Genomic DNA, 17,521 nt, shown 5'->3' with positions numbered 1-17,521 from the left:
TTTCTCAGTGTGAATAAACGTTTGGGCGTATGACAAAAGGTCTAGATTGCCCATATCCTCTAATTTTGTTTCACTTTGAAACCCACTCATTGCAATTTCTAGAGTAACTGAAATTCATTGTTTTAGGCCAGTCTACAAATGTATTTATGGCTAGGGGAATTTCAATATAGGAATGTGTTCAAAAGGTAATTGCGAATAATAATTGATTAGACAATTGAAAAATCATACCTTTAATACAATAACAAACCATAGCCTACACACATTGTGCCTCACTTAGAAAGATGAGTCGCCATATTGGAGAAACAGCAACAAAATAAACAGTCGGTGGTTGTATTTGATTAACGTTTTATTCAAAAGCATGAATTTCAACAAAGAAAGGCACGCAACAACAAGATTCACTCCGAACACTCTCGTCTACACTCAACCTTGCGGATGTGGTATCGTGGAGGTGAGGCTTCAGGAGGTGAGATATATATTGGTTACATTACAACACATCAGAAGGGTGCACTGCATGCAGGTCGTCATAATTGAATATCATGCATTTATCAGCAGTACCACCTGGGCGCGGTAGAGGGCAGTGTATACCCGGGGAGTCATGTCGGTCCGACACCTTCACCTGTGGTGTCGTTTTTGGCACCATCTGTTGTTGAGGTAGGCTAGCCCTAGTTTACCTGTGAAATTCATAGGCCTAAATGAGAGATCAAATTAAAGTATATCTGTGACAAATTATTATTATTTTATCATCCAGTGAAGTGATCGCAAAAAAAATTTGCTTGTTTTTATCCTTTCTCTTTCACCACATTCCTGGGCAACAAATATTTTACGTGGATTTTTTAAATATTTCTATAATCCAAATACTGTTACATTTAAATTCAAGGTTTTACTGCCGTAATGCCGCCAAATTGATAGCTGCTTGATGGTGTGACGTATGTTGGTGTCACTGTCACAAGTAACAGGTTGTTAAACTAGAGTTTAGCCGAGCTGTCATTGGTTGATAAATCCGTCCTCGCTCATTCTGGCCCCTCTCACGCAATCTCTGACGCGCGGTCAACGGAATAGGCTCCGGTCCCAGCCCCGGGTATACCATTATACCTGTGTGATCACTTTTTATTTCATCAACATTTCATACCTGGATTTTCTTCTTTAGGTCCGCGTATCGACTGACGGAAAACATGACCATTAGGACACTAAGAGATTATGGTCAGCACTACCGACCACGGATGTCATGCCTAAAAAATGTAGGTTACCTACCAGTATTACCTACCAGTACGTTTACCTCATTTATCAGTACTTTTAACTGTTTTGAGAAAAAAGGTAATAGACTTTAGATAAACTAAAAATTCACATCATGTCAATTGATTTTAGGTTGGGCTGGTGATAGCCTACTTGTTGATAGATTATTATAGTTTACAGTAAATTCATGAGGAGCCCCAAGGTTGTTGTTTAAATTTCCCCTTTCATTTCTTAAAAAAAAAGCAAATCAATTGGTTTGTAAAAGTTCATTGTAAAATGTTATTTTTCGCAAGAGGTTCTAATTTGGTGTATTTGGCCGCTCATAATCCTGTTCCCATCCAATTACAAATGGAACAGCTGTGAAGTCATCACGACTTTCAATGTGGTAATCTGCATAGCTTCATCTAAAGATGCTACTAGACTCACACTATTGTTTCATGACCTGTAGGCTACTGTATATTTATTTTGTTTAGAGCGAAGAGATTGTAGACCTCTCAGAGATCCAATCTAACTGCTAAACAAGGCTTTCTTATACTGTGGGTCGGGGACCCAAAGTTGGCCCTGGGTAATGTGAGAGGTGGGTCGTGAGTTATGAGAATACATCTATAATCACCCACTATTTCTTCTTGATTTGGGTCGTTGGTGGACCATTTGTATCACAGGAGGACGGTCAATTTCTCATTTGGGTCTCGAGCTAAAAAAGTTTAAGAACCCCTGCTCTAAACCAATTAGCTGCTTGGACAGCCGGGGTAAATGGCTCTGAGCGAATCAGGTCCTCCACATCTCAGAGGTCAGGGGTCAGAGGTATCATACAGAACACATCACTATGACCTTTGACCTGGTAGGACTGTTTTCTTCCATTTCGTTGAAACAAACCAAAGTGTATTTTGAGTGTGGGTGTCTGTCCTCTCTCCCCACCTTGCTCCACCTGCAGGTGGAGGTGTTTGTGGTTGAGATGCAGGATTCTAAGAGTGGGGTGAAGGGTGCCGACCAGAAACTCAACGTAACCATCATCCCACACGTCATCAACGGTGAGTCCAGAGACTCACAGCACCAGATGGTCGCCCCACTGAGAGACATATCTCCTCAGACAATATCCCCTCCCATCTCTATTATACTATTACAACGTTTTGCCCTAGATCCTTTTCCTGGTGGAGTGAAATATGGCCACCGTAGCCATGTAGCAGGGCTGAAACAACCCAAACATTCAACTGAAGCCAATAGAAAGCTAGTTAGCGGTGCTGCCCAGTAGGGGAAACAGTAGGGAAACACCTTCCATCAATGCTACATTGTTGTTATTTAAAAAAACATAATTCTGGGAAGTTGTGGACTAGCTAAGATTCTAGAGCTGCGGCAGACTGTCTTATAGACTGGCTGCTAGGCTTGCTACTGAAGGTTATATAAGACAGCAGTCAATTGGATCAGATCTGTGTGGGTGCTTTGTGCTCCCAAGCTGCCCTCTAATCCTGGGATAAGACCAGGGCCAGGGGGGAAAGATCAGACTTGCATCCCAAACAGCATAGTGCACTGCATAGACTTATGGCCGTGGTCAAAACTAGAGCACTATATAGGGAATAATATAGCAACATGGACCTTCATTCCTTTAATCTCCAGCCCTCCTGTTCATCCCAAATAGCACCCTATTCCCTACATAGTGCACTATGTAGCCTTATGGGCCCTGGTCAAAACTATATAGGAAATAGGGTGCCATTTGGGACGAGGGCTGGAGACGAAGGGAAGGAAGGACCATGTGACAGACAGGAAATTGTCATCACAGTCATGGTACTTCCTGCTTCAGTGCTGGTTGTTATTGTAATTTGTAGTTTTTCATGACAAACAGACTGATCAATCAAATATACTGATCAATCTAATCACAAGTTAAGCTATACGGCATAAACTCCTACACATTGTTATTAAGTGATGGATTCTGCACTGTGTCTGAGCCAGGTAGTACCTTCAACAGATAGTCTGTGTGTAGACCAGGCCTGTGAGAGCCAGCTCACTGTTGTCATGCTGTGAATATCAATATTCACTTGTCATCCATCACACAGGGCAGGACATTTTAGCATGGATTGTCACCAAAATGAAGGTTACCACAGAAGGTAAGCAACTGGATTCTATGAATGGATTTGGCTGGGTACTTATATCAATTACTCCAACACAATAAGGGTATTTTTTAAATGTAATTACTACTTAATTACCATGTTATTATGCAAGCAAGTCACTACTAGTTAAATGCTGTAAACTAAAGTATAACCAAGAGCTTTGATAATATATGACCCCCCCCCCCCCTCCCCCCTCCCTCCACCAGAGGCCCAGGCGTTTGGGACCATGCTGGTGGCCTACGGGTACATCTACCCCCTCCAGAACCACAGGAAGTTGGTCCTGGTCCCCGACAGCACCCTCTACCGCTTCCAGGTACCTGCCTGTAACTACCTGTAACTACCTGTGTCTATCTACCTGTATCTCCCTGTAACTACCTGTGTCTATCTACCTGTATCTCCCTGTAACTACCTGTGTCTATCTACCTGTATCTCCCTGTAACTACCTGTGTCTATCTACCTGTATCTCCCTGTAACTACCTGTGTCTATCTACCTGTATCTCCCTGTAACTACCTGTGTCGATCTACCTGTATATCCCTGTAACTACCTGTATCTATCTCCCTGTAGCTACCTGTGTCTATCTACCTGTATCTCCCTCCCTGTAACTACCTGTGTCTATCTACCTGTAACTACCTGTGTCGATCTACCTGTATCTCCCTGTAACTACCTGTGTCTATCTACCTGTATCTCCCTGTAACTACCTGTGTCTATCTACCTGTATCTCCCTGTAACTACCTGTGTCTACCTACCTGTGTATATCCCTGTAACTACCTGTGTCTACCTACCTGTGTATATCCCTGTAACTACCTGTGTCTATCTCTTTTCAACTACCTGTTTCTACCTACCTGTATCTCCCTGTAACTACCTGTATCTATCTCCCTGTAGCTACCTGTGTCTATCTACCTGTATCTCCCTCCCTGTAACTACCTGTGTCGATCTACCTGTATCTCCCTGTAACTACCTGTGTCTATCTACCTGTAACTACCTGTGTCCATCTACCTGTATCTCCCTGTAACTACCTGTGTCTATCTACCTGTATCTCCCTGTAACTACCTGTATCTATCTCCCTGTAGCTACCTGTGTCTATCTACCTGTATCTCCCTGTAACTACCTGTGTCTATCTACCTGTATCTCCCTGTAACTACCTGTGTCTACCGACCTGTATATCCCTGTAACTACCTGTGTCTATGTCCCTGTAACTACCTGTGTCTATCTCTTTGTAACTACCTGTGTCTATCTACCTGTATCTCCCTTTAACTACCTGTGTCTATCTACCTGTATCTCCCTGTAACTACCTGTGTCTATCTCCCTGTAACTACCTGTGTCTATCTCCCTGTAACTACCTGTGTCTATCTACCTGTAACTACCTGTGTCTATCTACCTGTATCTCCCTGTAACTACCTGTGTCTATCTCCCTGTATCTCCCTGTAACTACCTGTGTCTATCTCCCTGTAACTACCTGTGTCTATCTCCCTGTAACTACCTGTGTCTATCTACCTGTAACTACCTGTGTCTATCTACCTGTATCTCCCTGTAACTACCTGTGTCTATCTCCCTGTATCTCCCTGTAACTACCTGTGTCTATCTCCCTGTATCTACCTGTAACTACCTGTGTCTATCTCCCTGTAACTACCTGTGTCTATCTCCCTGTAACTACCTGTGTCTATCTACCTTTATCTCCCTGTAACTACCTGTGTCTATCTACCTGTATCTCCCTGTAACTACCCGTGTCTATCTCCCTGTAACTACCTGTGTCTATCTACCTGTATCTCCCTGTAACTACCTGTGTCTATCTCCCTGTAACTACCTGTGTCTATCTCCCTGTATCTCCCTGTAACTACCTGTGTCTATCTACCTGTATCTCCCTGTAACTACCTGTGTCTATCTCCCTGTAACTACCTGTGTCTATCTACCTGTATCTCCCTGTAACTACCTGTGTCTATCTCCCTGTATCTCCCTGTAACTACCTGTATCTATCTCCCTGTATCTCCCTGTAACTACCTGTGTCTATCTACCTGTATATCCCTGTAACTACCTGTATCTCCCTGTAACTACCTGTGTCTATCTACCTGTATCTCCCTGTAACTACCTGTGTCTATCTCCCTGTATCTCCCTGTAACTACCTGTATCTATCTCCCTGTATCTCCCTGTAACTACCTGTGTCTATCTACCTGTATATCCCTGTAACTACCTGTATCTCCCTGTAACTACCTGTGTCTATCTACCTGTATCTCCCTGTAACTACCTGTGTCTATCTCCCTGTATCTCCCTGTAACTACCTGTGTCTATCTACCTGTAACTACCTGTGTCTATCTCCCTGTATCTACCTGTAACTACCTGTGTCTATCTCCCTGTAACTACCTGTGTCTATCTCCCTGTAACTACCTGTGTCTATCTACCTGTATCTCCCTGTAACTACCTGTGTCTATCTCCCTGTAACTACCTGTGTCTATCTACCTGTATCTCCCTGTATCTCCCTGTAACTACCTGTGTCTATCTACCTGTATCTATCTCCCTGTATCTCCCTGTATCTCCCTGTAACTACCTGTGTCTATCTACCTGTAACTACCTGTGTCTATCTACCTGTATATCCCTGTATCTCCCTGTATCTCCCTGTAACTACCTGTGTCTATCTCCCTGTATATCCCTGTAACTACCTGTGTCTATCTACCTGTATCTCCCTGTAACTACCTGTGTCTATCTCCCTGTAACTACCTGTGTCTATCTCCCTGTATCTCCCTGTAACTACCTGTGTCTATCTACCTGTAACTACCTGTGTCTATCTCCCTGTAACTACCTGTGTCTATCTCCCTGTAACTACCTGTGTCTATCTACCTGTATACCTGTATCTACCTGTGTCTATCTACCTGTATCTCCCTGTATCTCCCTGTAACTACCTGTGTTTACCTACCTGTATCTACCTGTGTCTATCTCCCTGTATCTCCCTGTAACTACCTGTGTCTATCTACCTGTATATCCCTGTAACTACCTGTATCTCCCTGTAACTACCTGTGTCTATCTACCTGTATCTCCCTGTAACTATCTGTGTCTATCTACCTGTATCTCCCTGTAACTACCTGTGTCTATCTACCTGTATATCCCTGTAACTACCTGTGTCTATCTACCTGTAACTATCTGTGTCTATCTACCTGTAACTACCTGTGTCTATCTACCTGTATATCCCTGTAACTACCTGTGTCTATCTCCCTGTAACTACCTGTGTCTAACTACCTGTATCTCCCTGTAACTACCTGTGTCTATCTACCTGTATCTCCCTGTAACTACCTGTGTCGGTCTACCTGTATCTCCCTGTAACTACCTGTGTCGATCTACCTGTATCTCCCTGTAACTATCTGTGTCTATCTACCTGTAACTACCTGTGTCTATCTACCTGTATCTCCCTGTAACTACCTGTGTCTATCTACCTGTATCTCCCTGTAACTACCTGTGTCTATCTACCTGTATATCCCTGTAACTACCTGTATCTCCCTGTAACTACCTGTGTCTATCTACCTGTATCTCCCTGTAACTACCTGTGTCTATCTCCCTGTATCTCCCTGTAACTACCTGTATCTATCTCCCTGTATCTCCCTGTAACTACCTGTGTCTATCTACCTGTATATCCCTGTAACTACCTGTATCTCCCTGTAACTACCTGTGTCTATCTACCTGTATCTCCCTGTAACTACCTGTGTCTATCTCCCTGTATCTCCCTGTAACTACCTGTGTCTATCTACCTGTAACTACCTGTGTCTATCTCCCTGTATCTACCTGTAACTACCTGTGTCTATCTCCCTGTAACTACCTGTGTCTATCTCCCTGTAACTACCTGTGTCTATCTACCTGTATCTCCCTGTAACTACCTGTGTCTATCTCCCTGTAACTACCTGTGTCTATCTACCTGTATCTCCCTGTATCTCCCTGTAACTACCTGTGTCTATCTACCTGTATCTATCTCCCTGTATCTCCCTGTAACTACCTGTGTCTATCTACCTGTAACTACCTGTGTCTATCTACCTGTATATCCCTGTATCTCCCTGTATCTCCCTGTAACTACCTGTGTCTATCTCCCTGTATATCCCTGTAACTACCTGTGTCTATCTACCTGTATCTCCCTGTAACTACCTGTGTCTATCTCCCTGTAACTACCTGTGTCTATCTCCCTGTATCTCCCTGTAACTACCTGTGTCTATCTACCTGTAACTACCTGTGTCTATCTCCCTGTAACTACCTGTGTCTATCTCCCTGTAACTACCTGTGTCTATCTACCTGTATACCTGTATCTACCTGTGTCTATCTACCTGTATCTCCCTGTATCTCCCTGTAACTACCTGTGTCTATCTACCTGTATATCCCTGTAACTACCTGTATCTCCCTGTAACTACCTGTGTCTATCTACCTGTATCTCCCTGTAACTACCTGTGTCGATCTACCTGTATCTCCCTGTAACTACCTGTGTCTATCTACCTGTATCTACCTGTAACTATCTGTGTCTATCTACCTGTATCTCCCTGTAACTACCTGTGTCTATCTACCTGTATATCCCTGTAACTACCTGTGTCTATCTACCTGTATCTCCCTGTAACTATCTGTGTCTATCTACCTGTAACTACCTGTGTCTATCTACCTGTATATCCCTGTAACTACCTGTGTCTATCTCCCTGTAACTACCTGTGTCTAACTACCTGTATCTCCCTGTAACTACCTGTGTCTATCTACCTGTATCTCCCTGTAACTACCTGTGTCGGTCTACCTGTATCTCCCTGTAACTACCTGTGTCGATCTACCTGTATCTCCCTGTAACTATCTGTGTCTATCTACCTGTAACTACCTGTGTCTATCTACCTGTATCTCCCTGTAACTACCTGTGTCTATCTACCTGTATCTCCCTGTAACTACCTGTGTCTATCTACCTGTATCTCCCTGTAACTACCTGTGTCTATCTACCTGTATCTCCCTGTAACTACGTGTCAGAGCTAATGACTAATCTTCATGTCACTGTCTGTCCCAACCTTTCCTCAGACTCCTTATTTCTGGCCTGTGCAGAAGTTCCCCGCTGAGGACATAGACTATGGTGGGTTTATCTTCTGTAGTGGCCCGTCTGAGGACATAGACTATGGTGGGTTTATCTTCTGTAGTGGCCCGCTGAGGACATAGACTGTGTGTCCCTGAACAAAGGGGGGGTCAAAATCAAAAGTAACAGTCAGTATATGGTGTGGCCACCAGCTGCATTAAGTACTGCAGTACATCTCCTCCTCATGGAGTACACCAGATTTGCCCGTTCTTGATATGAGATGTTACCCCACTCTTCCACCAAGGCACCTGCAAGTTCCCAGACATTTCTGGGGGGAATGGCCCTCACACTCTGATCCAACAGGTCCTAGACATGCTCAATGGGATTGAGATCCGGGCTCTTCGCTGGCCATGGCAGAATACTGACATTCCTGTCTTGCAGGAAATCACGCACATAACGAGCAGTATGGCTGGTGGCATTGTCATGCTGGAGGGTCATGTCAGGATGAGCCTGCAGGAAGGGTACCACATGAGGGAGGAGGATGTCTTCCCTGTAACACACAGCGTTGAGATTGCCTGCAATGACAACAAGCTCAGTCCGATGATGCTGTGAGACACCGCCCCAGACCATGACGGACCCTCCACCTCCAAATCGATCCCGCTCCAGAGTACAGGCCTCAGTGTAACGCCTATTCCTTCGACGATAAACGCGAATCCGACCATCACTCCTGGTGAGACAAAACCGCGACTCGTCAGTGAAGAGCACTTTTTGCCAGTCCTGTCTGGTCCAGCGACGGTGGGTTTGTGCTCATAGGCGACGTTGTTGCTGGTGATGTCTGGTGAGGACCTGCCTTACAACAGGCCTACAAGCCCTCAGTCCAGCCTCTCTCAGCCTATTGCGGACAGTCTGAGCACTGATGGAGGGATTGTGCGTTCCTGGTGCAACTCGGGCAGTTGTTGTTGCCATCCTGTACCTGTCCTGCAGGTGTGATGTTCGGATGTACCGATCCTGTGCAGGTGTTGTTACACGTGGTCTGCCACTGCGAGGATGATCAGCTGTCCATCCTGTCTCCCTGTAGCGCTGTCTTAGGCGTCTCACAGTACGGACATTGCAATGTATTGCCCTGGCCACATCTGCAGTCCTCATGCCTCCTTGCAGCATGCCTAAGGCACGTTCACGCAGATGAGCAGGGACCCTGGGCATCTTTCTTTTGATGTTTTTCAGAGTCAGTAGAAAGGCCTCTTTAGTGTCCTAAGTTTTCATAACTGTGACCTTAACTGCCTACCGTCTGTAAGCTGTTAGTGTCTTAACGACCGTTCCACAGGTGCATGTTCATTAACATTTTATGGTTCATTGAACAAGCATGGGAAAAAGTGTTTAAACCCTTTACAATGAAGATCTGTGAAGTTATTTGGATTTTTACGAATTATCTTTGAAAGACAGGGTCCTGAAAAAGGGACATTTCTTTTTTTTGCCGAGTTTGTTTATATATATATACTGCTCAAAAAAATAAAGGGAACACTTAAACAACATAATGTAACTCCAAGTCAATCACACTTCTGTGAAATCAAACTGTCCACTTAGGAAGCAACACTGATTGACAATACATTTCACATGCTGTTGTGCAAATGGAATAGACAACAGGTGGAAATTATAGGCAATTAGCAAGACACCCCCAATAAAGGAGTGGTTCTGCAGGTGGGGACCACAGACCACTTCTCAGTTCCTATGCTTCCTGGCTGATGTTTTGGTCACTTTTGAATGCTGGTGGTGCTTTCACTCTAGTGGTAGCATGAGACGGAGTCTACAACCCACACAAGTGGCTCAGGTAGTGCAGCTCATCCAGGATGGCACATCAATGCGAGCTGTGGCAAGAAGGTTTGCTGTGTCTGTCAGCGTAGTGTCCAGAGCATGGAGGCGCTACCAGGAGACAGGCCAGTACATCAGGAGACATGGAGGAGGCCGTAGGAGGGCAACAACCCAGCAGCAGGACTGCTACCTCCGCCTTTGTGCAAGGAGGAGCAGGAGGAGCACTGCCAGAGCCCTGCAAAATGACCTCCAGCAGGCCACAAATGTGCATGTGTCTGCTCAAATGGTCAGAAACAGACTCCATGAGGGTGGTATGAGGGCCCGACGTCCACAGGTGGGAGTTGTGCTTACAGCCCAACACCGTGCAGGACGTTTGGCATTTGCCAGAGAACACCAAGATTGGCAAATTCGCCACTGGCGCCCTGTGCTCTTCACAGATGAAAGCAGGTTCACACTGAGCACGTGACAGACGTGACAGTCTGGAGACGCCGTGGAGAACGTTCTGCTGCCTGCAACATCCTCCAGCATGACCGGTTTGGCGGTGGGTCAGTCATGGTGTGGGGTGGCATTTCTTTGGGGGACCGCACAGCCCTCCATGTGCTCGCCAGAGGTAGCCTGACTGCCATTAGTTACCGACATGAGATCCTCAGACCCCTTGTGAGACCATATGCTGGTGCGGTTGGCCCTGGGTTCCTCCTAATGCAAGACAATGCTAGACCTCATGTGGCTGGAGTGTGTCAGCAGTTCCTGCAAGAGGAAGACATTGATGCTATGGACTGGCCTGCCCGTTCCCCAGACCTGAATCCAATTGAGCACATCTGGGACATCATGTCTCGTTCCATCCACCAACGCCACGTTGCACCACAGACTGTCCAGGAGTTGGCGGATGCTTTAGTCCAGGTCTGGGAGGAGATCCCTCAGGAGGCCATCCGCCACCTCATCAGGAGCATGCCCAGGCGTTGTAGGGAGGTCATACAGGCACGTGGAGGCCACACACACTACTGAGCCTCATTTTGACTTGTTTTAAGGACATTACATCAAAGTTGGATCAGCCTGTAGTGTGGTTTTCCACTTTAATTTTGAGTGTGACTCCAAATCCAGACCTCCATGGGTTGATAAATTGGATTTCCATTGATTATTTTTGTGTGATTTTGTTGTCAGCACATTCAACTATGTAAAGAAAAAGTATTTAATAAGATTATTTCATTCATTCAGATCTAGGATGTGTTATTTTAGTGTTCCCTTTATTTTTTTGAGCAGTGTATATATACACACACACTACCGGTCAAAGGTTTTAGGACACCTACACCTTCAAGGGTTTTTCTTTATTTTTACTATTTTCTACATTGTAGAACAATAGTGAAGACATCAAAACTATGAAATAACATATATGGAATCATGTAGTAACCTAAAAAGTGTTAAACAAATCAAAATATATTTTATATTTGAGATTCTTCAAATAGCCACCCTTTGCCTTGATGACAGCTTTGCACACTCTCTATATTTAAAAAATAAATAAATCCTTCATTATATTCCCCTAACCATACCACCCCTCCCCTAAATGGAGTAAACTAATGGACAGCAACAGGCTTCTACTTCCATCTTATACATATTATATATATTTTACAGACACAGTATATTTTACAATAGTTATCTTTTGTTTGTTTTTAATCCCCATCCTTCAGCTACACTCAACCCCTCCAATCTGTCTCTGAACACCATCCAGATTTGATTTCTATTTGCCATATATTTTTACACTGTGCTGTGATGTTTCACAAAAGTTCTGAATCTTTCTATGAATTTTAAAAGCCCAGCAGTGCTATCTGATGAGTTAGCTCCAGGTAAATGTTGCAATTCTTCAGCCATTCCTGAACCTGCCACCAAAAACAAGCTACATATGGACAGCACCATAACAGACAATCTAATGATTCTGTCTCTTCGCAGTAAAATCTGCAGGACTGGGATGGTTGTATTCCCCATATATAAAACATTCTATTTGTTGCAAGAATTTTATATAAAAATGCAAAATGGAAAAACTCAAAGTTTTGAATCCAGCATTGTTTTGTGTATCACTTCACTGTGACATGGAGTCAGTGGATTGAAAATCTCTTCCCAATTATTTTACGGTCTCTATGGCACAGCTGTCAATGTTTTGGTGCTTAAATGAAACTGGTACACTTTTTTTATTTATCACAATTTTCTTTAACCAATTTTGGTCTTTAATGCAGGGCCGACAGGTAACTTCCTTACTTTCTCCCCCTTCTACTTGCCTCTTCCATTTTTGTGCTAATGCTGCAATTAGTTGGTTGTAATTTTGGGTAGAGCAGACATTTCCATATGTCTGTGTTAGCTGTGTCCTATTTATGATATCATTTACAAAGATTATACTTTTTTTTATTGTCAAAAAATAATGTTTTTTTTAATCAATTAGTATATTTGAGTTTAACCATAATATTTGTGGTATTATTTGGTCTGTCTTTTCTGCTGGATTAAACTGAAATTGCAACCAACTTTCTATGGCTTGTTTTAAAAATAGCAATATCCCCCAAGTGGGATATGACTAAAGAGTTAATCAGGGTAAACTGGGATATGACTAAAGAGTTAATCAGGGTAAACTGGGATATGACTAAAGAGTTAATCAGGGTAAACTGGGATATGACTAAAGAGTTAATCAGGGTAAACTGGGATATGACTAAAGAGTTAATCAGGGTAAACTGGGATATGACTAAAGAGTTAATCAGGGTAAACTGGGATATGACTAAAGAGTTAATCAGGGTAAACTGGGATATGACTAAAGAGTTAATCAGGGTGTTTTTTCCACAAATGGACAGATATTTTCCTTTCCACGGTAGCAACATCTTATCTATTTTTGCTAACTTTCTATTCAAATGTATTGGAGTGAGAATTTCTTTCTTTCGGGATATGAATACCGATTATGCCAACTTCACCGTCAGACCATTTCATTGGTAAACTACACGGTAATGTAAAATAATATTTTTTTTTGTGATCCAATACGTAACACTGATCATAATTTGGTTGTAATCCAGAGAGGTTAGGAAAAGTATCTAGATCCTCCGAGGCTGTGGAGGGATTCAGATTGTGGATTGAAAAGAAAACATGAATCGTCAGCGTTTCAGTGACAGCTGTTTTTAAGCCCTGCCAGCTACTTGTTAATGTGGCTGTTTGTTCCAGCTAGTTAAAGATAGTGACACAATAACATTCTGAGTCACATGTTCTCACGTAGACAAACTAATGATGTATTAACCTACTTTTCTGCACCTGGCTGAGGTAAAGATGTGGTAAATAACCTCTCTCTCTCCCTAAAGCCATCTACCTGGCCAGGAGAAACATCCGGAAGAAGGGGATGCTGGAGCCCTATGAGCAGGTACTACGGGTGGGAAAAAAATGCCCATCTTAAATAAATCCCACTTACTACGCCAGTGATATGTGGTTGTCTCACCTAGCTATCTGTGGATAAGAGCGTCTGCTTAATGACTGTTAATGTCGGGTACAGTAGCTGTCTCACCCATAGGGCTATAGTGGTGGGTTAAGGGCTGGTGTTGGTTATATTCTGTTGTCTGGGAGATCCAAAGCAGGATTGAGGAGAAAGATATTTCTTTATACATGATTCTGTTCTTTTATCTTCGGGGGATTTGTCATCTATCTATTTGACCTTTTCAACAGCAACACTACGACAATCTCCACAAATGGATGAACCCCAAGTGGGATTTCATCGTGATGCAGGCTACAGAACAGTACAAGTATGTAACCTTCTGTTGTCTGAAGACTGGGTTAGACTACTGTTTATGTGTTGGTAGGGACCCACGCACTGTGCAGGCTTTTGATCCAGCCCAGCACTAACATGCCTGATTCACCTAATCAAGAGCTGTGTGATTATTTGAATCAGATGTGTTAGTGCTTGGATGAATAAAAGCCTGCACACCTTGTGGGTCCCCAAGACCAGGTGTAATTCAATAGTGACCTGTCTTTCTTTGTTTCCTGTATCTATCTCCTTTCCCCTGTCTGTTTATCCGATATGTGTTGTGGTCTGTCTGTCTGTCTGTCTGTCTGTCTGTCTGTCTGTCTGTCTGTCTGTCTGTCTGTCTGTCTGTCTGTCTGTCTGTCTGTCTGTCTGCCTGCCTGTCAGGGCTAGTAAAGAGAGGAAGAAGCCAGACAGAGTGGTGTTGGACTGTCAGGAGAGAGCCTACTGGATAGTACACAGACCACCGGTGAGCACAGACCCACCAAAGTGGTTGTGTGTGTGTGTGTCCACAAGGACAGGATATTGTTGCTGTCAGCCTATGAGGTCCATAGCGTCTAGTCCTGCTCTCTCTCCATTCACTGTGACTCTGTTTCGTGATGGAATTTACTCTGACCCCGCCGTAAAGTTTGATGTGGTAGTAAACAGCTCGGAGGCAAGTGTATCCTTTTAGGTTATTTAATGTGGAACTCACTTGACTAGTGACTACAATGGGGCGTCTCTGCTAAACGGCTACATGATTAACAACAAGTTCACAGTCATATCCCTACGCAGAATACTCCAGTTGTAGTTGTATCACCCAGTAGTGTTAATACGCATCACATAGGAACTATATCAGCTCACATCTTCCCTCCTCTTAGTCTGTAGACCTGAATGAGACCTGAATGAGACCTCTATGAGACCTCTATGAGACCTCTATGAGACCTCTATGACCTCTATGAGACCTCTATGTGACCTCTATGTGACCTCTATGAGACCTGAATGAGACCTGAATGAGACCTGAATGAGACCTCTATGAGACCTCTATGAGACCTCTATGTGACCTCTATGAGACCTCTATGTGACCTCTATGTGACCTCTATGAGACCTGAATGAGACCTGAATGAGACCTGAATGAGACCTCTATGAGACCTCTATGAGACCTCTATGTGACCTCTATGAGACCTCTATGTGACCTCTATGTGACCTCTATGTGACCTCTATGTGACCTCTATGTGACCTCTATGAGACCTCTATGAGACCTCTATGAGACCTCTATGAGACCTCTATGAGACCTCTATGTGACCTCTATGAGACCTCTATGAGACCTCTATGAGACCTCTATGAGACCTGAATGAGACCTCTATGAGACCTCTATGAGACCTGAATGAGACCTGAATGAGACCTCTATGAGACCTGAATGAGACCTGTAGTGTTATTACATGACCAATAATAACAACAAGTTTCTCTAGTCTGTTAATGACACAATACTACGCCTCGTTTCAATAACAAACAAAGTCATTTTATCCCCAACAACTGTTTCTGTTCTTTTTTTTATTCTCAACAAAACTTTTCTTTCAACATAACAGTCTCATTCTTTTCAGTCTTTCAACTTAACTTTGAACTAAAGGCTGCTGGGTGGACTACCAGTTTCCTGCATAGAGATGTTGAGTGTTATTGTGTCTCACTGTAGCCATGAGGCCGTGGTCCAGACAGACAGAACAGCAGCAGAGCTACAGCAGCAGAGCTACAGCAGCAGAGCTACAGCAGCAGAGCTACTGCTGCTACAGCAGCAGAGCTACAGCAGCAGAGCTACTGCTGCTACAGCAGCAGAGCTACAGCAGGCCTCATTCAGAACTAGAGTTCTACTGGGCTCCATCCAGTCTGTATCACACACAGTCAACCACTACAGGAGAACTAACAGGGGTCGTCAGTTGAAACATTTTCTGGGGGGGGGAGAACGTCGCCAAGGACTGGGTGTGATGTAATAGAACACAGAGAAAAAGATACCAGGTGTTTTTAGGACATGGGGAAAATCAAACCTGTTACTCAGTTCAGGTAGGCCTCCACGCTGCAGCAGGAAACTAGGAGGGGTGCTAGACAACACCGAGGAAAATCCAACAAAAGGGTTTACCAGGAAAAACTTCCAAAAGGACTAATTAGAGGCAGAAAGGAGTTGGAGCATGTTCAAGTAGCTTCCTATTGGTTCATTCATCCCCCCTCTTCTCCCCTGTAACTATTCCCCAGGATGTTGCTCTAATTGAGAATGTGTTCTCAGTCAACTTAAGGGTTAAATAAAAACAATTAAATACAAGTAATATAATGTTCTCATTCAAAATGAACAATGCTTGAGGATGTTGGTACCAGATCTGTTAGGAAAACATCGGTATGCTCGTTGGAGACCATTAACAATGCAGCATGATCATATGTCAGCTGATGTTTCTGAGTTTCCCCACTTCCTTACCCAGGGGTCTGTGCTCCACTTCCTTACCCAGGGGTCTGTGCTCCACTTCCTTACCCAGGGGTCTGTGCTCCACTTCCTTACCCAGGGGTCTGTGCTCCACTTCCTTACCCAGGGGCCTGTGCTCCAGTTCCTTACCCAGGGGTCTGTGCTCCAGTTCCTTACCCAGGGGTCTGTGCTCCAGTTCCTTACCCAGGGGTCTGTGCTCCAGTTCCTTACCCAGGGGTCTGTGCTCCAGTTCCTTACCCAGGGGTCTGTGCTCCAGACTCTGGAGATAATATGTTGAGCTACAGCACATCAGACTGACTAAACAGGTGCTTGGTGTGTCCACAGCGTCGGACACACAGTGCCATGGACTACGGGCTGGACCGTCTCATTGACCCCAATGCAGAGGAGGTAACAGGTGAGTAGTGCTGTCTGAGACATTTCCCTTGGAAAACAGAGTGGGTCCCAAATGCACCATGGACATTATACACTGAGTGTACAAAACACTAAGAACACCTTCCTAATATTGAGTTGAACCCAACACCTCCTTTTGCCCTCAGAACAGCTTCAGTTCATCAGGACATGGACTCTACAAGGTGTTGAAAGCGTTCCACAGGGATGCTGGTCCATGTTGACTCCAGTGCTTCCCACAGTTGTGTCAAGTTGGCTGGATGTCCTTTGGGTGGTGGACCATTCTTGATACACACAGGAAACTGTTGAGTGTGAAAAACCCAGCAGTGTTGCAGTTCTTGACACAAACCGGTGCACCTGGCACCTACTACCCTACCCTGTTCAAAGGCACTTAAATATGTTGTCTTGCCCATTCACCCTCTGAATGGCACACGTACACTATCCTTGTCTCAATTGTCTCATTCAGTTTTTTTTCTGGGTTTTCATCACTGGTTATTTGGATGAGATGTCTGAGATGAAGAGATGAGAGAATGAAGATAATCAGAGAGAGAGAGAGAATGAAGATAATCAGAGAGAGACAGAGAATGAAGATAATCAAAGAGAGACAGAGATAATGAAGCTAATCAGAGAGAGAGAGAATGAAGATAATCAGAGAGAGTAGCTGTGCTAGAACCACCTGCTTCTCAGAGCTCTAAGAACATTACTGAGGATTAGCAGGGAGGCTACTAGAGTCTCTCTCTCTCTCTCTCTCTCTCTCTCTCTCTCT

At 44.1% G+C, this 17,521-nt stretch overlaps 1 protein-coding gene across 1 annotated transcript; it reads left to right on the top strand.

Moving 5' to 3' along the window:
- Positions 1-94: 94 nt before the first annotated feature.
- LOC115171927 (regulator of G-protein signaling 9-like) lies at positions 95-16,867 on the top strand. The gene is made up of 10 exons (XM_029729176.1): positions 95-463; positions 1,148-1,238; positions 2,168-2,264; positions 3,285-3,335; positions 3,545-3,651; positions 8,359-8,410; positions 13,486-13,544; positions 13,844-13,920; positions 14,307-14,388; positions 16,693-16,867. Exons 2-10 carry the CDS (start codon positions 1,173-1,175, stop codon positions 16,768-16,770), a joined length of 669 nt encoding a protein of 222 aa, XP_029585036.1. The 5' UTR covers positions 95-463; positions 1,148-1,172; the 3' UTR covers positions 16,771-16,867.
- The last annotated feature ends 654 nt before the right edge of the window (positions 16,868-17,521 follow it).

This window comes from Salmo trutta, chromosome 32 (assembly GCF_901001165.1).
Source record: "Salmo trutta chromosome 32, fSalTru1.1, whole genome shotgun sequence".
In the NCBI taxonomy this organism is placed as follows: domain Eukaryota; kingdom Metazoa; phylum Chordata; class Actinopteri; order Salmoniformes; family Salmonidae; genus Salmo; species Salmo trutta.
This window is presented reverse-complemented; position numbering and strand designations above follow the sequence as displayed.

Excerpts from the sequence above, each read along its gene's own strand:
- LOC115171927 (XM_029729176.1), top strand. The coding sequence starts at position 1,173 with ATGACCATTAGGACACTAAGAGATTATGGTCAGCACTACCGACCACGG. Across the intron at positions 1,239-2,167 it reads GGATGTCATGCCTAAAAAAT|GTGGAGGTGTTTGTGGTTGA; the intron begins GTAGGTTACCTA and ends CTCCACCTGCAG. Across the intron at positions 14,389-16,692 it reads GGATAGTACACAGACCACCG|CGTCGGACACACAGTGCCAT; the intron begins GTGAGCACAGAC and ends GTGTGTCCACAG.